Source organism: Motacilla alba, chromosome 7, assembly GCF_015832195.1.
Source record: "Motacilla alba alba isolate MOTALB_02 chromosome 7, Motacilla_alba_V1.0_pri, whole genome shotgun sequence".
NCBI classification, from domain to species: Eukaryota; Metazoa; Chordata; class Aves; order Passeriformes; family Motacillidae; genus Motacilla; species Motacilla alba.
The window spans coordinates 19,025,155-19,048,715 of record NC_052022.1 but is presented as its reverse complement, the minus strand read 5'-3'; the positions used below and the strand labels follow the sequence as shown (position 1 = coordinate 19,048,715).

Sequence of the window (23,561 nt, the reverse complement as noted above, 5' to 3'; positions counted from 1 at the left end):
AAATATTTGTGTTTTAGCTACTGAAAATGCTAAATTATGTATATTTTAAAAGGACACTATATTAAAATTCATTGGGGATTTAAAGTTTAATTCACTTGTTAGAACTGTGCATGTAGCTGCTGTTTTAAGACACCATAAAATATAAATGTACTTTAATAATAAAACTCTGGGGTTTTGTTTAAAAAGCTTGTGTAAGTTGAGTTTGGTTGCTTAAATATTAACATGTAAAATGTCTGAGAGGTTGCTCTTGGAAGAAGTAACCCCTGTAATTGAAAAACTAATATCACTAGGGCAATAGATGGGAAGGAGCTGGTGTCATCACTGCTTAAATTATCTTCTGTGGCACTTGCTGTAAAATGCCTGTGACTAATGATCTGTAGCACCACTGCTAGTGGAGATGTCAGATCTGCCCTGCGGTAATCTAATTTTTCTTCCATTTACCACATGTATAATTGCTTTGCCTTGTTGCCCAGAACTCCAGCCTCAGTTTAGTTTTAACTTTAAATTCTTCTCTCTTGACATAGTGTTTCCATGTTTTGCTTCTGCCTTTTTAGCTTATACTTGGCATCTGTTTTTTTCTAAATATGAGTTCAGGTCTGTTTCTGAAATCCTGAAAGCAAATACACAGGTCTTGTACATGTGAGGAAAACATTTGGCGCTGTAAAGATGTGTCCTGCTTTAAACCCCAGTTTGATAATTGAGCAACATCTTCACTGTGTGTTTAAAACACTGTGTAACATTAGAATTGTAAGCTATGTTTTTGTGCACGTTTCCCCTGTTCCATTGTTTAATTTGCTTTTAATTCTGCTGAATTTTAAATGATGTCCTTCTTCCTTGCCCTAGCCTGGTAATTAAGGATAATGCTGAACCACTTATCCAGGAGGAGCATGTCCTGCCTCTTCCTGTGCAGGACCTGGTTTGATACATATTGGTACTGATCCACAGGAATGAGTGTTACACCATGCAACTTCTTACTGGCAATTCTGGGTTTCACTAATGGGCCTGCTCACCTGTGAGAGCATTGCTGCTATCAAGAAGGGCTGGAGAAAAGGCTGTGAGGAATGGTCTGTGCTCAGTATGGTTGGGTAAGCAGGGACATGCTCTGAAGCCATGCTTTTGTCATCGATATAAATGTAGGAGCCCTGGCACCCTGTGCCTCTGCCTGGTTAGATGGTGTGATGGTAGAGCAGCCTGCCCTGTCCTGCTTGGATGAGGACTGTGTGCACTGCTGGCATAAAATAGCCCAACAAGAGTTTCAATGTACTATTTATTAACATGTACTGAAGTAGTTTTAATTTTGAACTGAACTCTAAGTTGTTTCATTTGTGATTAGGATTGCTGTATTGGAAGAGAGCAATTTGAAATTTGAAACTGCTTTTAGAATTCCACAGTCAGTGTTCAAATCTTGTCACACTAAAAAGTTAATTATAACTCTAAGTACTCTGTATGCCTAAAGGCCCTGGGCCAATTTGATAGTTTTATAATGCTATTTTTTTTTTATTTTTAAAATCTTCTGCATGACTGCCACTTCTCCAAAGTGAACAGGGAAAAACATGTGTCTGCATTTCATTTTATTACTGTCTGAAGTGCTGGTAGTAAAAAAAAAAAGGGGGCAATAATTTGGCTTGAATTCTATTTTTGGAATGGTGGTATTGCATTGTGCTTGTAATAGAAACTTGTAACAGAAAACTTGTAATAGTTGCTTGCAATAGAAACTTCTTAGAGCTGAGAGTTTTGTGCTATGAAGAGATGATTAGTGTGAGTGATACCAGTTTTTATTATACTTTACTAAAAATGCTCTTATGGATGGGTTGCAATTCTAGCTCCTCAGTACAGCTATTTTAAGGTAATGGTCATATTTCATTACATAAGATATCATTAATCCCCTGCATTTAATTAGCAAAATATCATTATATCCAAGATTTCTTGGATGGCTATAACAGCATGATTGCACCTCAGCAAGACGTACATGTGCAGCCCTTCCTTGCTTCAGTAATGGATTTGATCTGATAGATACATCTCACCAGTGATGTATGTTAGTACAGTTGGACTCCAGCTGAATTGTAAAGCAGAGAGCAACATGAACCTGAGCTCAGATTCTTAATATAATTGTATATTAGCTTTTCTTTACAGTTTAAGAAAATCTTATTTAAATAATATTGACATATAAAGGGAAGGAACATGGGTTATACTGGAACACTTTTTCTGGAAGGTAGTAGTTGAACTATAAATATGTGTTTGGCAAGGCTTTGTGTGAGGGAAGGCCCTCTGTTGCAGAGGATTAATTGTTCAGGTTATCCAGAACAGTGCTACAAATTTGAAAAAAAAAATAGTGGAACTGTAGTTATATGGCTTAATATTACTAAAAAAAAAAAAAAAAGAGAGAAGTTGCCACTCATACCATATCAGGTAATATTTTTATTTTCAAGAATTTGTTGGAAGGGAAATTTAATAAAAACACTTTTTCCAAGTGTCCAAATGTAAATTTGACAGCAATTCAAATAATGAGAAAGCAGTGCCTGCATTAGTGGGTAGTAGAATTTGAAAGTGTTTTGAGGAGCAGACACATGTAGTTGCACCAGCTTTGTTTGAACATTTCATGTAAAGGAAGAAGACAGCTTAGTGTTTTTGCTGTGCTGTAGTTTTGCCATTAGATGCAAGGAACTTCATGCAGTATATGAGTTTGTCCATCTTTTCTTTCATAGGGTGCTTTTACAATCTGTGTGGTTGTTTGTGAGGTTGGATTTTGTGCCTTTTCAAATGGATCTTATTGTTACATAAAGAAGTGAGCTTTGAAGCAAATCATGGCTTAGTTGAGTTCCTCTGTACTTCAAATAGCCATATGCATATCTAAAATAACTTGGATTACTTATTATGGCAGAGTTTAAAAGCTTGTACATAATTCATCTTAGTTGTTGAAAAGTTACCCTGTTCCCTGTTGGAAGGTGTGTTCCAGTCCATGGGCCATCATGGTTCCATTTCAGAATTCATTTGCAGTGAGTCCTTGTCTCTTGTGTGACTGCATTGATCTGCTCCTTAGCTAATGTGTTCATGACCTGTTGACTTGTTCAAAAACATCTTGAACATGGACTGACAGGGGGTTGGTGTGTATTGAGAACTTTTCTGCTTAGAGCAGTAACTCTAAGTATTTGGCATTTATCGAAGCTGTTGAAACTTGCAGAACTAGAGGAGGATTTTCTTCAAAGTGCTGTTGGAGTCATGATTAAAGAATCAAGACAGGATAAAGGAAGTCAGGGTGTGTATGATGCTGGTGGTAGTCTTTGATCAGGGATTAAGCCTTGTAAATACGCAGAAGATAATCCTATTTTATTGCCCTGTTTTGTAAGGATTTGGTTTTCTGTTGCTGAAACTGTGCAGCAAGGTGCTGGTTTTACCTGTTTACCCTCTGAGAAATTAAACCTCAAACATTTAGCTCACATGACATCCATACCAGATTGCTTCTCTTGGATTTGGAATGGATCCCTAAGTGAAAGTGTCTCAATTGACTTCATTTTTATTTAATAATTTTCCCAGTTTATAGGCCAAATCAATATTGTGTCAATGCAGGCAGCATTAGCTGGCTGTCTTGGGTCACCTTACTGTCATGGGGGTTCCTTTCTGACAGAGACAGCCTTTCAGCTTTTGTTCGTAAAGCTAACGAGGAATTTTGGCAGGATGTGGAAGTGTGTAATACTTGTGATTTTGTGTTGTCAGGAAATCTTGTAGGCAGATGAATTACAAAGAGGATTTTCTAAAAGCCAGGTGGTTCAGAAGCAGCATTCCCATTTGCTGTTACCATTTGCTTAAAGACTGATGGAATAGGTATGTGAGAATTTTTGCTTTTATATGAAGAAATTAAATACTTAGCTCTCATAGTTTAAAAAGGAAAAAAAAAAAAAGAGGGGGAAATTAAAAAGAAAAAGAGCCCAGGCTCAAGAATCTGAACAAAGTGTAAAGTAAATATGTTTTCCTGGTCAGACCCTGTAAAGCTTTTACGAGTACAGTAGCAAAAAAAAAATTGTGTGTGTCATTTGTTTTGACACTTCTTTCCCCCTGCACTTGTGCTTGATACATATGATATTCTTGGAAGTTCCTGGGGTGAGCTGCAAGGGAAGTATAGGTGACAAGGACATCTCAAGGGCATCCTTCAGATGGTGTTACCCAGTAATACTATAGGAGACTTAATTTAGCTGAAAAGTACTCTTGTCTCAAGGAGTTAAAATTATGTCTAGAGCTGAAAACGTGACGGTTTTAAGCAGAACAAATAGATTAAGGCCAGCAGAGCAGAAAGAAGGTCTGGAACAGTACTAGTTCTGTTTAGCTCCTTGAGAAGGTTATTCAAACAGTGCGGCTAAAGGTAAAGTCATGCAGTATGAGAAGAGAAAGGGAGTGTCAGGGATGCACATGGCAGCAGTGTGGGATTTACTGGCAGCAGAGGGCAGTCGCATCCAGTGCCATGTGGCCAGCAGGACCCATCCTGCCTGAGCGGAGTCTGCACTCACAGGCTGGGGGTCTCACTCCAGCTCTGGGATTTTAAATGCTGTAGGCTGGTAGAATGCATGCTGCTTCTTGATATCTGACTAAAATAGAAACACTGGGGCTTTTAGAAAATTGGATTTTATAAAAATTACAGAACTGTGTTAATTATTTTCATGTTAATGTAAGACTTTCTTTGGAGAACTACACTCAAGTTTAGTTTTGATCACCTTAATATTTGAGAGAGACCTTGAATAAATTCAGGTCTCTTTAAAATCTGTGTGGGATGCAGAATGTGTATTACAGTAATTTTTCTTATGTACATAAGCAATTGGAAACCTTGGAGAAAAAAGGAAAAGGTAAAAATTAGAATTTCACATTGAAATGGTACTTTCAAGCCTCTGAGTGTGAAAGTAATGTAAAGTCATAGTAATTTCTTATTTGAATTCTACAGTAATATACTGTTTTCCTAAATATTCTTTACTGTGTTGCTAATGCTGACAGTGAAACCCACCTTATAATGAGGTTTTTACTATTGAATAATGAAAGCTCTACATAAGGCTATATTTGTCTTCTTTTTCACCTCTGGTTATTTTGAGAAAGTAAACAGCTTGGATGATAGAAAAGCATGGTGGAATTGGAAAATGATGATTATCAAGGTGGCTCTAGTGATCCCTCTAGTGGAAAGTCTTCTAGTAGTGATTCACCATCATGATGTGCATTCGTCTGAGCAGCCAGGAAAGAAAACTCTAAAGATCTGGATCTGTCTTCATCTTTCAGAGTACTAAGCTACTTCACCAATTTGCTGTATCTTTGATTTGCTTTTTTGATTCTTGCCAGGTACCCTTGGCCTTGGCACCTTAATTAGATTGGAAGGGTGGAGGGAAGCAGGCAGGGAAAAGAAAGAGGACAGAAAAGAGCTTCACTGTGCATGTGTGAATTAGCCATCAGGTCATGCCTGACAGCCATTTGGGATTCCTTGTGTTGGAGGCAGAGTGACACTTTTGTGGAACAATATATCTCCTCTGCACAATTAATTGAAAACATCCTCCTGAGCACAGGTACAAGTTCATGCCTGAAAGGACTATTGTTAAAATGTGAGTGAAAGAATTATTTGCAGCTAATAACATTCAGTAATGAAGTTTACATAGTGGAACTAATAAATGGAGAAATAATGTCTGAAAAGCAAAAATCATACTGAGTTACTAAATTTCACATTTCCCATGTGACTGGAATTTCAGCAAAAGTGCAATTTCTCAAAGCAAAATCAGATTCCAATTTTGGACTCAGGCTGAAAGCAGAGATAATAAGTATGTTGCAGTATTAAGGTAAAACCTCATGTTTAAGGAAAGTAGAATTAGAAGTTCAGGGAATACCTGCACTTGTAAACAAGATATTTTGGTAACAAAATAGCGTCTTACTTTGAGCCACTACATTTTGCTGTCTCTAAGCAGCATTATCCCAGCAAAAGAAGAATTGGTGAAGAGTGGAAAAGGGGGGAGGGTGTTGGACAAAAGATCTCCCAGAGCGGGTGAGGACTTGGTACACTGATTTACTAGTACTTTTCTCATCATTTCCTCTAGAGGTGCAGGAATGTGCTCGCTCGTCCTGTCTCTCTTCAGCTAATAATGGCTTTGTTTTCCTCTCACTGACAGCTGCACTGTATTCCATTTCTAAATTGGGAGTGTAGGTAAGATTTCACGGCAGTCTTCTCAACTGATGGGCATGCCCTTGGGTGTCACACTTGTCATCACGTAACCATGATACTGTTTGGCTTATAAAAACAAACCAGTTCCATAAATATTTAAAGCAAATGGTCTTTTTTTTTTTTAACAGAGATCTGTTTTTTGTTGACTTCTGCTGTGTTATCCCTTAAAAAGGGTGCTCTTCCCGATCCAGTAGAAAGCTGAAGAAATCTCGTTCAATGCAGAATTATCTGTCTCCTGTATTCAGTATTCTGTCATGAATAAAGATAAAATGATCTTTTATTTCTTGACTTTAAGCTCCCAGTGTAATTGATTCCTCTAGGAGGGAGTATTCCAATAGTTTCTGCGTATGAGTATGAAAAACTGCAAATTCTAACTTTTTTTCCAAGTAGGACAAAAACAAAAGACTAAGGTTTTTTCCATGATGATATTTGCAGCATTTAGGCTGGTTTAAGAGGAGGGGACATTACCACCAAATTACTGTGATATCATATCACTTTTTTACTTCTACAAACAGATTGCCAGAATGATTTTTTTATAAAGGTAGTGGTACATCCCATTAATAAGGATAGCCTGCATAAATTGTGGTGAGAAAAACAAGGGGTTTGAATTGCATAAAATACATTCAGGCTTGCAGAAGTTTTGTGGCTTCCATCAGAACAAAAATAAAACTTCACAATAGAATGAATTCAGAGGAGTTTAAGAATAGCCAGCAGTGAAGGGCTTAGGATGTTCACATGATCTGTGAGACTGGCTTGGATGGGGACTAGCTTTTTCCTGAGGTAGTGCTTCAGCTCTTCAACAAAGGATGACGTGAACATGTGGGAATTCATGTGCTGTCTTGGACCTCAGGGTCTTTGTGGTTTGGGTGGGGTTTTTTTTTGCAAAAATGTGATTACAGTGTAGGTGTTCTTATGCAAAAAGAACAGTGTTCTTTTACTTTAATATATATTGTAGAAAGTGACTTCTTGCCATTAACCTCAGGAGCTAAGCTGTGATTAAAGCTGTAACTGTTTTAAGCAAAACACTTGTGCCATAATTGAATACACAATGATAGGCTGATTTTCTTTGTTGCATTGAAATAAAAAATAAATGCATAGGGATGGAGTTGGAAATTTGGTTTTTTGTCTTAGGAAACATTCAGGAAAGGTTTGCAAGATAGTGAAAGGTATTGCTGAAAGGTTTGCTCTATAAGCTTAAGCTGTGTATGGAAGGAACTGGTCTAGGGATTTCTTTTGGGAGAAAAATACACAGAACAAAGCGGGGTGCTAAAACCAAAACGATTCAGTAATGCCCTATTCCTTATCGTTGTTCTTTCCATAAAATAATTTGCATGGAACTGGCATGGGGACTGGTTTTATAAATACTTCTCATGAGAAGTTGAATGAGAAGTGAAGCTCTTGAAATTTGTGATATATAAAAAAAGGAGGGGAGCACTGGCTATGCTCTTCTCCTTATCAATTGCCAAGTAAATATTTATACTTTGAAGAGTATATTTTTTTCTATAAGATCTTCTGGGATCTGTGTAACGGTGGGAGTCCAGTCTTCTGTAAGAACCAGTGTGAGGTGATGGTATACAGCATCAGTTGACTGATCTTTCTTTTTTTCTGCCTGAAAGTCAAATTTAGGCTTTTATGAGGACAGACTGCAGAAAATGAAAAAGGTGAGGTTTTTAAATAACCACCTTGCCATTACTGCCTGTCTGGAGTATGTGGGATTTGGTGTATCTTCACTACTGTACTAGCATATGCAGCTGTGATAAAATAAAATACAATCAGTGGTAAAATAAAAGACAATTTTATCTCCAGCTGCAGTATTTATTGAAGGAGGTGTGTTTAAAAATTTAAAAAAAGTATAGCTTGCCCTCTGTAGAGATACACAAAGGCAAACACTGGACAACAGCACTGACTATTCTCTAGTTAGAAATTATTATGAAGCAGTGTCAGGGTTCCACAAAGACTTTTGCAGATGTGCTTTAAATGTGTGGAATCTACTCATTTGCTACTCTCCAGGAATTCAGGAACAAATTAAATTTGGGCTCTCTGTTACCTGTATATGGAGGGTGCCAAGGCCCCTTCCATGATACTCAATAATGCTTGTTAGTGCCATCAGTTTTACTTACACAAATGCATCTTGCTTCCCATGCTTTCAGGTCACCATACTCTTTCTGTGGAACAAAGTTTAAAAATGCTGGTTTAATTCTCTCCAGGACTCCATTGCAAATATTCGGTTGCCAGAGCTTCAATAGGAATACCTTAATTATTTCAGATAGTGGGAGAGTCAATGTTGCTAGTTCAGTCATCTTCCTGCAGAAGGAGGAAAAATACAGTAGATGCATAATATTGCTCTTACTGACAGACTGGATTTGTAATGTAGTCTAAGATCATGTGTTGTACCATGTATGAAATGCAGTAATGCTTTATGTGTATGCACTGGTATCCCACCATGTATGACATTTACTTATTAACTTTTAGACATTGAAATAAAATAATCTGTAAGTGGGCCCGGTTCTTTTCTGTTTTGAGCAGTTGTGAATAAGGATGTAGAAAATTCTTAGTGTTCAGAAAGTGTTCATTCCCTTCGCTGTCACTTTACAAAAATAAACTTGCAAAGAGATTGCAGCAGCTAAAGAATCAGTAATGAATAATAGATTCTTCTTTCCCCAGTCTCTAGCATCTACATATAGCAAGCACATCGTGCCTTGAAGATAACAATTTATGTTTTGCTTTTCTACATTGTAGCCTTGGAAAATGTGGCAGCTTCTGCATTCTGCTGATGAAGTTCTCTCTCTGTCAGGCTGATTAGACCTGACCTCCACTGGGTGGGATTTACAGTTGCCCTGTCCATCTGTTAACACACATTCTCCTGGAAAGCTAGTGCATGGTGTAATTGGCAAGGAATGTTAAATTATCTGTATCCTACTTTAAAAAGATGGGGACAAAGAGTTCTGTCAGCAGCTTAATTTATACTTAAATCTTTGTGACTTATACTTGTGAATTTATACTTAAATCTTTGTGATATTGAATTCTGCAATAAGCTTTAACCAGAAGCAACATATACAACAATACTACTACTAATATAATGCTTAATATTCTGTGGTCATGTTTTTTTCACTCACTAATTTGTCCAACATTCTCTGCTTTAATTGATGTTCATAATGTCTTTCTTCCACAGCTCTGGTAATGTTGGCAGTCACTTATTAAGCTCTTCCTCCTAGAAACAGCCTTTGGTACATTACAATGTTCTGTATTGGCTGCAGTTTAACTGCCAGTCATTCAAAGTAATTTTTCATTCTCTTTGTCTTCTGGCTTATGTGAAATATGTTTTCTAATGTGTTAATTTGTCTTGAAAACTGAACTTTCATTGTTTTCTTTATTAGTGAAAGTTATGGTTCAGTTTAGTTCTTATTTGGAATGATCATTTAGATTTTTAATCAGTAAAATCCAGATTAGGATTGAGCATGTTTTAATTTGTTTTCCTTTCCCTCTGAAATACTGTGGAAAGATAGAATGTAAGAAAGTAAAGATAGTGCAGAAGGTAATCTCACCCCTGAGGAGTTGCAGCTGTACCAATTATCAAACATTAGGAACAGGCCTGACTTTAACAGGCCACAGCTGTAACCAATGAGAAGAAGAGTGCTATAAGGGAGTGGGTTGGCTGGTTAAGATGTGAAATTGGGAATTAGTAGAGAGAGCTGGAGTTTCTTGGCTGTGCTGTGAAGAAGGAGTCAGTGCTGTGAGGAGCTGCCCATGAGAAATCACCAAGAAGGTATGGGCCTCTTGCAGTAAGATGACAACAACATACTTCTGAGAAATATACAATTCCAGCATAAGGAGTTATCAATGTTGTGTATTTTGACTGAAGCTGATGGGGAAATTACCTTTGTATGGCTACTGCATGCAATATAACCAACTTCTTATTTTTGTAGATACACGAGAAATTTGTTTAAGTTCCATGTTCTGTCCTGGATTTGCTTTGTGCCCTTGTATAAAAATAGCTTCCTTTGTTTGCTGTTTTATTTCTCTCTGTAAAATGGAAGACCTGTAGCAGGGTATCAGAACAAATACATAGAATATTCTGAATTGCCTTAATGCTGTTGTTATTACAATGAAATGCAAGCATGCTGCCTGTGGTATCAGTCTGCTACTAGTATCTCAAATGATAGCCAGAACAGAAATTTAATATGTTATATGAATTATGTATATTTCCATTCAATATCTGATACTGGAGTGAGATGTTTAAGATGAACAAAGAGACAATTTATTTGCAAATGGGTGTGCCACTCGTGATCTTTCCTTCACCTAGGTAGGGCACATGCCCTCCATATGCGACTGATTCTTTGTGGCTTTAACCTGAACTGAGTGATCAAAGCCAGGCTTGTCAGTTTAAAAATTGTGCAAATTAGTTCACCAAGCGTTGCAAGTATTAAGCACACACACCAATTAAAAAAATGTTCTAGACAACAATTTCACATTTCTGAAAGTTGAATAGGTTGGGTACTTGGCTCTAGCTGAAATTATAATTTCTTTCCTGTGATCATGTGTGTTGGTGGAAATCAGTCTGATTGAAACTGAGTACCACTAAACTTGTTTTCCTGCTTTCAGAAACCTTTCAAGAAAATAATTCAATTTAACATGGTATTTTGCTTTGTACTTGAGCCATTTGTTTATTTTTTATTAAAAGGCAGTCTATTTAAAAACTTAAAATGTGCTCCTCTCTGCAAATGATGCAAGCATCGCTAAGCCCCATTAAATTCTGTTTAGAATAAGTCTTCAAAACAACTGGAAATGGAAGCAGAAGAAGATACTGATTAGTGCACGATGCAGTGTTTGAATGTGTCCGTAAACCAATATATCCTATTGTGCTGGAAAAGGGTGGTTTTAGTTGTGGATGTTGCCCTCTGTTAGGTTTGGGTAGAGCTGTTTGGAAGATGCCTGTGCTGTTGAACAAAACCCTACCTCAGTCTCAAAGGATAATAAATTACATCCACAAGCAGCAGGCAAATTGCCTGCTAGATTACCTTGTGTCTGTGCTGATCCCTGATGCTGTAGACAGTAAGAGCCCACTGATTGTAGCTGGGGAAAGAATTGCTGTGCTACTGCTTGCTTTGATGTCTGCCTGGTCCTCCCTCCCAAACACAAATGAGCTGCTTCTACTAAGCTTGGAGGTATTAGGCTAAAATTGGTCCAATAGGAGCTTGGTATGGTAAACAGGGAAAATTGTGCATAAGTTTCCCCTCTTCTCAGTTAAAAATGAGAACAAAATATGGAGAAATTGAGTAGGGCACTTTAATTCAGTTGTACAGGGAGGAAATATAAGGGAGGAATGTCACAAGGACTGAAGGAAATGCAGAAGTGTGGTGAGTTCTTCACCCTCTTCTCTGGTTCAGCCTTATATATATGCAAAAGGGGAGGGAGAGGAGCAGGTGGGTGTTTGGTAAGTGAAGAGTGGAAAAGAGTCTAGACAGATATCAGGATACCTGTTTGTGTATGGACAATGTTTTGGAAGAAGACTCTTGAATACTCATGCCCCTGTGGTGTCAGGCCAGCCAGCTCTAAATTGTGCTTGGCCCTAAACCCAGTACAGGAATAGTGCAAGTGCCCAGCTCTCTATGGAATTCTGCTTTGGAAAAATTGTATTAATGCCTGAAATACAGTTTCCTTGGAGGCTCATGGTCTCAGACTTGAAGTGGTCTGAACTATTTTCATGTCACACATCTTGCTGTTATGGTACCTGATGGGATTTAGAAGCAGCTGGAATTTGTCCCATGCTGCATGTTTCTGCACATTATGGTTTGCAGCAAACCATAGAGATTTAGAGCAGGGTTTTACCAGTTTAGTATTTTAAGTTTTATTATGCTGAAAAAGACCATTTTTCTAGTCAGATTTTTGTATTTAAATTTTTTCCCTGTTTTGTTTTTTCCATCACTGCCACCAACCAATAGAGTAGAACCAAGTTGATCACTGCTCATGTGATGCAAGGCATTGAAACACCACTGGCTTAAGAGGTCAGATATTATTAGAATATGTTAGTGGCTCCTGCAGCAAATTAATGAGAGCGCCCAGAATAAAAAATTGCAAATAATTACTTATTAACCAGAACACCAATAAAGACTAAAGATGTCTGTGTAATAGTAAACAATATTTTGGTAGGTGAGACGAGTGCCAGGTTCCAGTGGTCACCTCCATAAAACAGAAGATGGGGACTGGGAATGGAGTGATGATGAAATGGATGAGAAGAGTGAGGAAGGCAAAGCTGCTATTTCTCAGGAAAAGGTATCTTGTGTTTGTGCCGAGACATTTATACTCTAAAAGACATTCTGTCTTTATGTTAATTGTTAGTATTTCTGGATCTTTGTTGCATAAAGCTGCATAGCTCATATCTCACTGCATTTGTTTTCCAGTCACGAAGACTGAAAGAGGAGGGGAACGCAGAGGTAAAAATGTCTTTATCAATTTTTTTTTTCTTCCAAGCCTTTGAGTAAAGAGATTTCTTTTTCATGTCTGCTGTTAAAAATGTGAGTTGAGGTGGGAGTATTGTTCTGCAGCCTTGTATGGCAAGTGCTTGTGAGGATAGAGCTGTTATGCCATTGTGCCTGTAAAAATGAACTTCAGCACACAGTGGATAAGATGGATAGGAATTTAAAAGTCATGTTATGCTTCTGTCCAGGAGAATTCATGAAGATAGGTAATTTGGCTGTTTTTAATGAATTTTTGTAACTAGATCACACTAATTGCTGTCTGTAAGGGTAATGAAGGCTGTGTTGGAGTAGCCAGAACATCTCCAAATAATTTTTTCTTCTTAGTATCTATATCATGACATGTAGCTTATAATTAAAATATTTCCTTCCATACACAGTAAAATAGTTTAGTACTGAAGCATATTAGAATAATTCATAAGAATAAAATACTATATAGGATTTCATGGCCCTGTGTAAGTGTGGGAAGCATTGCTGCTATAATCAATTGTTTAATAGGATTATGGCTTACAGTCTAAATGGTCTTTAAAAATGTCTGTTCTTTGGGTGGGTGACCCTTGCCACTTCACCTGCAATTTTAGATTCTCTGGTTTTCATTGGTGTCAGAGAAGGCTTCTAAAAGCCTAGCAACTTCCTGCCAGATTTAGTCCTGTTAGCTCCTGTGATGACCCCAGTGTCTCCATTGCAGACCTAATTTACACAGCTCTTCAGCATCTCAGATACTGTATGTAAGCAGGGTACGAAAAAAGGACTTTCACCACACAGTCTTACTGTCTTGAATGTTGAGAGTTCCACTACTTGTGACCTGATTTATTCAGGTAACTCATATTAAAAAAGTTGCTTAGTTTATGAAAGAGAAAAAACCCTCTGCTTGAAGTCTTCTGTTGATTTTTGTTTCCTGAAATGCTGTAGAAGATAACTTGGAACTAAGACTAATCCATCTTGTCACTGTTGGTGTGTGCCTCTTGGGTCTTTGGGATCCACATTCCTATATACTGGCATAACATGTCTGTTGAAGATGCAGAAATAATGGTAGCTTATATGAATGGAAGGAATTTAACTGAAGCAGAAAAAACCCAGCTCTCATTTTAGTGATCGTGAAAAAGAATTTTCCAAAAATTCAATAATGTTTGGTGAAAATAAACAGGTAATAAAATACAGATCCTATGTAACTTTTTTTAAAGTAGCTTTGATATGGAAAACTGTTTTAAAAAGTCAAAATTTGTGATGCAAGTCTTTATTTTGGGAGGGCTTCTGAACCCTTTGTAACTTCAGAACAGGCTGTTCTGTGACTGGTGGAAATATGCCAAGTTGGGTATGAAATCGTAGTAGGGTAGAGGAGCTTGGTGCATTCTGTATGTAGGATACACTTTTGCTTGAGACTTTATACAGATTTTAGTTGAGAGCTGGGAGGATATCAGTGTGAGGGAGGAGTGATAAGGTGAAAGATATCAGTGTTCCTGATTTTTTTCTGCGGAAGACCTCCTCTGACCTTGATACCTGCTTTGATGTGCATATGGGTAGATGTAAGACTTCCTTAACAGCCAAAACCGTAACACAAAAATAATGTGAGCAGCAGTTTGGAATTCTTACTGTGTGCATATTATTCAACAGGTAATTGTTGCTTTGGTGCAAGGTGGGTTATAAGCTCCTACAGTCAGTGCTTTAATGCAGGCCTTATTTATTACTTATTTCTCTGTAATTGGAATATGGGAATTTTACTGGTATCAGCTATATTATAGGCTGTGTACTGAAAGTATTTAAAGGGTTTCTGAGAGTTAGAGAATGTGCTAAATATTCTGTGCTAACTTCAAACTGTTAGCGCAGAAAGTTTTTTCGTGATTTTTTTTCCTTTGGCATCCTTTACAAGACTTTTTGCTTTTTTCTCTAATAGTCTCAGCCTGCTGTTAGTGAGGAATACAGTGAAGTTCCATGTGCGGTGAATCTTGTCTTAAGATTAAGGTAAAAGATTCTTCTATTTATTTAGCAGTATTATCTTGATTTCCCTCATTACTTTCATAATATTAACATAAAATCAGTGCTGAAGTATATAATCTCCCAGTATGACCAGTATGAATAGTGTTTGTGTGACTAATTGCTGTCTTTTAATTGCTTGCTGAAATAGTGTAAAATGAAAAGCAGAATATGAATGTGTCTTCAAGCTAAGTGTACCCTTCATTAAGTATTTTCTTTTTTTCCTTATAATGCAGAATCACAGTGAGAAGTTTTTAATGAGTTTCTTTCACACTTCAGCAGTCAGCCTCTGACAGAAATAAACCATAGCTGTATTACAAGTTGCCTACTCAAAATGTTTTTCCACTGGCAAGTTTGATAAGCCACTGTGGAGAAGAGATGGGTATTTTAGAAAATGGATACAAATATGTTGTCTGACTTAAATTTTTACTCAGTTGAAATTAGACAGATTACCTTTAATTAAAATTAGTTTATAACTAAGGTTTGAATAGCTTAATTATGCAGTCTAGTTCTTGGATAAAACAATTTCTTCATATGAAACTTTGATAGTTTTTATGTGTATGGTAGCTTTTTAATGTTTTTCCTTAAAAAGCTTATTACCACTCACTTTAAAATTTGCTTACATCCAGTTTGTGTTGACAGGACATCTATGTGAGGTTGTAAATTCCTAATTATTGCTATGGAGAAAAGTTAAGTCTTACTGGTTTTTATGCTAACAAAAATATGAGAAGTCAGAAGTAATTAGAAAATTACAATCAGTATGTTAGAAACAAATAGCAGATTTATGCATAAAAAATACCTTTAAAAGAGTAGCATCAAAATGTTTAGTGTCCTGGTTCCACTGTTTGTAATCAGAAAAAAAACAATTACACAGAATGGGTGCCAACTTTCAAAATCTATTTTCTTCCCTTTTCTTTGACTACTTTTCTAGTGGCAGCTGCAAAAAAAATTTGCATGGCTGCCAAAGGTTGTGTACAAAAGAGAAGATTAATGAATTTTATTGTGGGGATAGGAAAGACTTAGAGATTATTTGGAATCATTTTAGTTGTCCAATTTATGTAACTGCCCAGTTATGCTATCAATATTCTTTTTCATCTCTCTCCTGGCAGGTAGATGAAACCATTTACAATCAGACCAATTTGTACTGCTGTGTGGATGTACCAGTGAAGTGCTTTGGGTATCTATAAATTATCATGAAACCCAGAGAGTGATTAGCTTCTTACCCAGTTATTTGCAGTGTTGGCATATTCAGAGGGCAAACATTTTAGACCTACAAGTAAAGTGAAACATCAGGAATTATGCTTTCAGTTTTCTGCAGCTTTTAAGCCACAAGTGAAGGAGGACTGATCCTGGGAGACTTGAGTTTCCAAGCTCTTACTTGCACAATGATCTTCTGTTCTTTTTAAGGATCCTCTTTAATTCATGGCTGGAAAAAATTCCCCCTCCCTACCTTCCCTAAAAGAAAGTCTGTAGTAATGAGGTTAATTTCTTATATTTATGAACATATAGGTGGTTATTGGTAGAGAGGGAAGAGACAAGAATTTCTCTTTTAGGAATCAGACAGTTTCTCTTAAACAGGAAAAAAATAGTCTTGAAAAGCAGGTACGCTCTTGAGCCTGGGAACACTGTTGGCAGCAATGAAAAAAACAAAAATCTGATGTGTAATTTTGCAGAGTTTTGTTAATTTAACTGTCCTGCTTTTGAGGGAAGATTGCTTTGTAGTGCAAACCTCTGTCCTATGTGAGCTCTGGCTGTCTGGTCTCAGTGGTAGGAGAGGGGCAGAGTTACAAATCTCGCCACAGGCTTTGCTTCTGCTGGCAGCCTCAGCATGTGAGTAGGGTCAGAGCTAGCACATGAGCAGAGCTTGTGTGTTTGGGGGGAGTGTAGGGGTGTGGGCTGCACTAAGTAACATACTTCTCTTTTATTTGGCACTTTGTGAAAGGTTGATTTGACTGTGAGGGCTACAAGCTGCCTATATCTCTGCCCAGCAGCATAGATTCAGAGACCGTATTTAGAATTTCTTTATATTTGCTAATTTCAAGACGAGTTATTTTGCTTATGGAACATTAACCAAAGCTCAGGCTGTCTGAGCCAGGCCACTGGCTGACTATAGATACTGCCTTTAGCAAGGTACCTTTGGTAGCACTTGAGTTGTGCTTCCGGTTCACTGTTGACCCTCTTCACTGTTGAGACTTTGTTATGGAAGTTGAGGCAAACACTTAGAGCTTTTTGAGCAGAAACAACTAAGTATGAGGCTTGGGAGTGTGGACCATAAGGTTTAAAGAGTAGTGCCTGGGGATTTGGGACAGGGCAAAGGGTAAGATGGGCAACCTTAAAAAGGAACAAGAGGTGGGCAGGAAGAAAGTGCTCATCTGCTTTGTTCTTTTTTCCTCTTCTACACTATGGCTACACTATGATAGCCCATCGCATTTTAGATGTTAGCTTGCATTTTTTTTTCCTAGCAGTATGTTTCAGAACAAGGTTAATAGTACCCATAAAAATTAAAAATTGCTTTAATGAGGGAAGAATTCTGGCTGAAGAATCAATGCATTTAAGTAATTCTTTACTTGGATGGTCAGATTCTATTATTTTTTTCCCAGTCACAGTAGGGTTGGACTCATTCAGTAATTCAGTAGGGTGTGCTAAGTTAACACCAGCCTCTGTTTACTGCAAATGCCTTATTGTGGACTGGAAACACAACTCAGTCTGAAATAATCTTTGAAGAATCCCATGGTACTCTTTATACAAATGGTGGTATTAAACTCCCCTACTCAAGAAAAGGGAAAACCATCCAGACTAACTGATTTATCTGTCCTTACCTTGTATTTAATACCTTTCTGTTTTCATAGTTTTCTCAGTGTGAACTAAGTTGTCAAAAAATTCTCTACTGTCAGGGTTACTTCATTGGCTGGATACAGCAATTTCCAAATTTATTTTCTATCTTTTGCAGTATTGTGTCTTGGAGTACATTGCCCCAAAAGGGAAATTATCAGCAGGCTGTTTTAGGTAATTCCATGCAAAGCTCTTGAAAGGCTCTAGTCTTAAATGCTTAATACGGGCCATTAGTGTTTTAAAGCTCAAATGTAGTTAAGAGACCGTGCTTGAATTTTGCAGTGAGCTGAAAATACTGGTTCTCACTGGCTGGATCTGTTGCCACAGTGTGTAACTCTGACCCAGCCTGAGCAATTGCCACTTGGAACTGCCAATGCTTCTGTTTCCTCACCCTCAAGAGGAAGTGGTATTTGAGAGTAGGGAGGAATGAAATCTGTAATCCAAATTTGTTTCCAGTAAGGCTGTGAACACTGCGTGTCTCAGCAGCAGACCCTGGCAGGAACTCTGCAAAGAGAGGCCAAGGCAATTGGCTGTGATTTAGTCCTCGAACAGGACTGTTCACAGCACCAGGGAAAGGAAGTGGGGAGGAATTACCATCTTGGACTTGAAATTTTCCAATCTAACCACCAAGCTGTTGCAGTTAGAGAGTTAGGACGGTCACTATTAGAGGGTTTGACTACTTGGATTAATAACAGAGATATTTCATGTTAAATTAGGAGACTTGTTAATAGTTAAGAATTACAAATTATCTGAAGCAATCTAAGATGGTTAAATTAGCACCCGTGACAGGAAGATAATTTATTGACAGTAATTTGGAATGTCCCAGGACGTAATTTAATACAGTTCCTGGACACTAGATGAATTAAGCGTATGGAAGAATAAAAGGGGCACATGGAAATATTTTACTGGCAAATGAGGTATTTCTGTTATTGCATATTTTATTTTAAATAAAGTGTAGAGAAAATGCTAAGTCAGAATTGCCTGTAATATCACTCTATTACTTGCATGTAGATGTTTGTGTGTAAATATAATAGAAAAACATTTCTTTTGCTAATGTAGCTGGAAACTGTGGCATTTGATGAGTTCTGAGAACTATACCTCCTGAGGATCTGCACAGACACAAGTCCAAGGAGTGGCTGGCAGCAGGCACTGCAGCAGCAGAGTTGTTAGGACTTGAGTCAAACGTGGTTTCCTGTGTGTACCTGGACACAGGCGATGGGGTATTGCTCACTAGTCTGAGCACGAGCTCAAGTGCTGATCTTCCTGCTTTTATCTTGGCCTGGTTTTTGACCTCTTTCTTACAAAAGTAATTACATGTAAAGTCATAAGAAAAATGTAATTGGCTCGAGGTACCTAGTAGAGTTACTTATGTGTTGGTTAATACCTAAGTTTGAAGCTTACATTTATAGGAATAAACCCACAAGTACTATGAACAAGCAAATCCCAAAATCTGTTCTGGCTAGAGGCAGAATGATTTTGATAATTGGTTTATTACCATAAATCAAAGTTCTCAATTCTCATTCTGTTTAAAATACTTTTATAGGTTTGTTTTGGTATGTTAAACAAAAACTTCCATCATTTCAATATCTTTTGTAAGTGGGGCTAATGTGTATCTTTTCACCCTCATTTTTGCTATTTGAGTGGCTTCTGTAACCAAGTGTATTTAATGACAAAATCCACAAACACACTCCCAGCTGTGGAGTAGATTCACAACTGTAAAGTACCAGAACTTCTGTATAGTCTGGGAATTGATCCAGTTACAAACATCATGAACAAAAACATTTGTATGATTCTTGAAATAAATGTACTTTTGATTACAGCATTGAGCTGTATTTTGCCGCCACATCTAAGGGGTTTGTCCTGGGAATCAGAGAGGTGTGGGGATGTGGTTACTGAACTGAATTTTATTTTCATAGCATGGAGATTTCATTTAAATACCCTATATAACCATGATTAAATCATGACTGAAATCAGTAAGCGGGAACCCTTGATTAAACTATTGATTTTAATCCTGCTTTTTCTTTTTACATATATTATTTCCTTCAAAGCTTGCTTCTTAAATATGGTAAATTACATATTTCTTATTCGCTACTTAAGGATTTTTTTATTGCTTGCTGTATTTTTATTGAAAATAAATCAAAAATGAAAAAATTATTTTATTTATGACCTAGATAATCCTGTATGCAATTGCTATACCATCACTCATTTATAGAAAAATGGTATATTTTTTTATCAAAACAATGTAAAATTTATAATTATTGAGTCAAGGAATCAATATATTTTTTCTGCTTATTTAAGTTTTCAAGAAGATTTGTATATCTAAATATTTAGATGGAAAGGAATTAGGCTTTTAACCTGCACAGCTGAGATTGTAAATTATGCAGGAAATTGTATTTGGGGATGTTGCTTATACTGAAAATTTAAAATCACTAGAACTTTTTTATTCCATTCTGCCTTTTTTTTGGTACTATTTGCAAAAGAAAAAGGAGAAATAAAAAATAAAAGTGAAACCTAAGTACCACCCTCAAACTTCTTTATGTTAAAGGAAACAATTTAAAGCTTGAATTTGTCTCAGTGTTAAATATAATTTTGTTTGTATTATTAATGACATGTACATTACTTGTCAACTGTAATAGGGTTTGCATTTTGGTGGTTCAAAATTTGATTCTAATTAGATATTTTTCTAATACTTTTTAAAACATTTCTTTTACCTTAAGAGATCACACTCTTCTGTCTTCATCCATCTGCTCTAGAGATGCTTGTGAATGTGGTAGTGCAGTACATTGGGCAGGGCTGAAACCATTTGAAATAATTTTTTGTGTGTTCCCACTCAGTGGTGTGGTTCTCCATCTTTCCACTGGTAGGGATGTTCTGGGACTGTGTTGGGTTCCTGTAAAGCAGCCAGCTTTCAGTTGGTTGGTTTGTGACTTCTGATATTTTTGAGGGGAAGGCAAAATTTTAAATGAATTTGATTTTATTTATTTTGTTTTGTCCCACAATTGTCATTGCTCTAGTGGGGCCAGTGAATGGCCACAAGAGGTACACTGGGACACAGGTGTAACAAGAATTAAACATAGGATCAGACTTTTCTGGTGAAACTGATTTACTGTAAAGAGAAAGTTTGTCAGGATAAACTGATGAAACCTTTGAAGATTTTAAAACAAAGCTTAGACTTTTTTCCATGCTTCCCACTCTTTTTGATAAGCAAGTCAGGCTCCATGACTTTTAGATGGATGATATACAGATTGTAATTTTTGTGGTGGCCAGGTGTCTTTCTGGTTTACCTAAAAGTCTCCTTTTTTTTGTTTGACAGTAGTATACTGACAGGTGATCAACACTGTAAAACTCTGAGCCAGTGGGATTAAAAGGATGCAGACTTCCAGGCAGTTTTTGATTCAACATGATTAAAGCTTTCTTTGATTTGGATAAAGTCAAAAGTTTCTCTCTGCCTTCCTCTCAAAGCCTGTTTTGTGCACTGGGGAATTTCAAGGTTCTATTAAAGAACTCCATATACCTATAGAACTTGCTGTAAGTCTTTTGTCTTGATTTCATAAATAAAATAACTTTTCTAGAGCTCTCTTCTGAAACACCCCCAGCCTCCTGGCAGTGATTGGCCTTTCATGCTTTCTGATTTAAGGAACTGACATTTTGCTTCAAGCATTGTGGCTATTTTTCAATGCTGTACTTGAAGAATTTGTCACTGAAATAACAGTTTATAATCCCTCTTCTTGTGCACCAGGCATGCAGAAGCATACAAAGCAAGGCTTTGTTTGCTTAATCTTTAACTTGCTCTGGTATTTCTTATCAGTCAGACAGATGGTGTATCACTTCAGTCATGCTCCTAATACCGGTTTGACTTCCTTAAAGTGTGCACTGATCAATAATAGTTGGTATCAAAACATACAGAGATGCGCTCAGAGTTAAAGTTAAATAGCAGGCAAATCCAGAAAGGCAACTATAACCACAGTGCGCTGTCATGTTTAACAAAGTGATCAAATTTTGTGCATGTTGTCCTCTATGCTATTGAAATGCTCTCTGAATATTTCCAGGTGATTGGGTTTTTTTAACATTACTCATGTTCTCTGTACTTAATTCCAGTTCCTTCTAGGAAAAAAGTCTGTTTCAGATTACTTCTGGTTTTTACCAAGCATGAAGATTTTTACCACATTAATAATTCTAAGTATAATTGTGTATGCCCTTCCTTGTATTTCAGGTACTTGTTAGAAATTGATGCTTTTCAGAAGGTAAATCTTTACCAGTGCTCTTAAACTTCTGTGCTACTTCAGAGTAATTTCAGAGGAAAAAACTTATGATCAATATTGCCATCTCTGCTGCAAAAAAACTTGATATGTTTTTGCCAAAGTTATTCCCACTGCTGATGTATGAGAGCAGGTAGGAGGTGTGAATTTCAAGAAAGATGATGCAAGTGAATACTGCTTTTCACTGCCTGTGCAGTGAAATGAGTCACTGATAACTGAGGCAAAAAATATTGTTTCAGAATTTGCTGCTTGACTTAGCTGGAAATGAACATAGCAAGTCGAAAAATTGAAGGGCTTTTAATGTTCTTCTGATTTAGCTTCTGGCATCAGCAACTGCAGAAAGAGAGAAGCATCATATTTGGATATAGATATATTTAAAATGTTCTAGTTCTAACACTTCTTTGTCATACCATGTAGACTTGGGGCTGTAAACCAGTGGATTGAGAGAAAGGACTTAACGTCTATATGTCACTTCTAAAATGTATCTGTTTTCTTGTGTTTCTTCTGTCACACATTTTCTAAGTTTCACTATCATATCCCATCCATTTCTACTAGATGGAAAGCATCCTAGTTTCTTTTGTGTCTTAAGCAATTTGGACCTATCAGCTATGGATAAAAGTGCTGTAGAGACCCCTCCTGAGGGAGCAGCTATCAGCTGCCCTGAAGCCTTGGACAGTGTTCCTAGCTGATGTGATTCTGACCATAAAAATTCCCTTGGTGGCTGATTTTTTTAATGTGCACTTGCCTTTTGTGTATGGTAAGTGGCATTGAGACAGTAAATCTTTAACAGGTAGCTGCTGCTGCCTCATTCCAACAGCTTATCAGCCAAATGACAATGTTTCATTTTGGCATCATGTTTTCCACTCTTGAAAGCATCATTTGGCTGTGCTTTGCTATAACTGCTGCTGCTACCTCTTGGTGTGTACTGATTAACAAGTGTTTGCATCATCTGAAGGATCTGCTCTTTACCTAAGATCATATGATGATTAAATAGTAGTGGCATTTTTTTGTATATTAAACTGTTGAGTCCTGTAACTTGATCGTGAAACTTCATAGGCTAAATGTATTTCGTTCTTCCAATAATATCTATAGAGGAAGCTAAGTTGTAAACTCATAGTTTTTCCAGAATCACTGAGGTAAATGGTAAGGTTTTGATGAACTTAAAATAATTATTTGGGACCACACTGTATTAATACTGAGAGATTTTAGTCCCATTCTTCTTGGTGGGAATCTGGAAGCAGAAGATAATTCAAACATCTCTTTTGCTCTTACCAACAGTCAGCAGCAATGCCTTTTCATTTAATTTAGAATTGACCTGAAGTAATTAAAAGTAAGTAGAGCAGAGCCATCTCCACAGTGCTGATCTGCTCTTGATGGTATGGTAATTTGTAATGGAGGAGCCTGGGTATTGATTAGTAAATGACAGCTGAGCATGAAAGTGTTAGACATAAAGGGGTTTACACAAGCATGTGGTGAATCCTCAGGAGGCTAATGCTTCTTTACAAATGCTCTGTTCTGTTGTGTTTATATGATCCCACAGGAGCCTTCGAGTTCTGATTCACAAAATTACATTATTAAACGTAAATTCCTCTTACTCCTGCTTTGGTTCATCTGTGTGTATAGTATCATGACTTCAGAAATCAAGAAAGTGGGGGCAGGGGCAGGAAAAAAGTGAATTGTGATTTTTTTTTTGTTGAGGTTTGGAGGGCATTCTCACTTTCTCTGCCCTAGGTTAATAGCTAAATTCCACAGCTGAAGTATAAGAAAATTGTAAGGCAGAGAACATAAATGTGTGGAAGATTGAGATTGGCTAAACCTCGAATATGGGATGAATGA

The 23,561-nt window shown here is 37.1% G+C and overlaps 1 protein-coding gene across 5 annotated transcripts in view; it reads left to right on the top strand.

The window, feature by feature from the left end:
* The window catches only part of STK39 (serine/threonine kinase 39), a 79,179-nt gene that overhangs the window by 31,744 nt on the left and 23,874 nt on the right, over positions 1-23,561 (top strand). For all 5 annotated transcript variants that reach the window (XM_038143043.1, XM_038143045.1, XM_038143046.1 and 2 more), the window contains 3 exons: positions 12,335-12,457; positions 12,586-12,618; positions 14,555-14,622. In XM_038143043.1, coding sequence (XP_037998971.1) covers positions 12,335-12,457; positions 12,586-12,618; positions 14,555-14,622 — 224 coding nt within the window. The remainder of the gene's footprint in view (positions 1-12,334; positions 12,458-12,585; positions 12,619-14,554; positions 14,623-23,561) is intronic.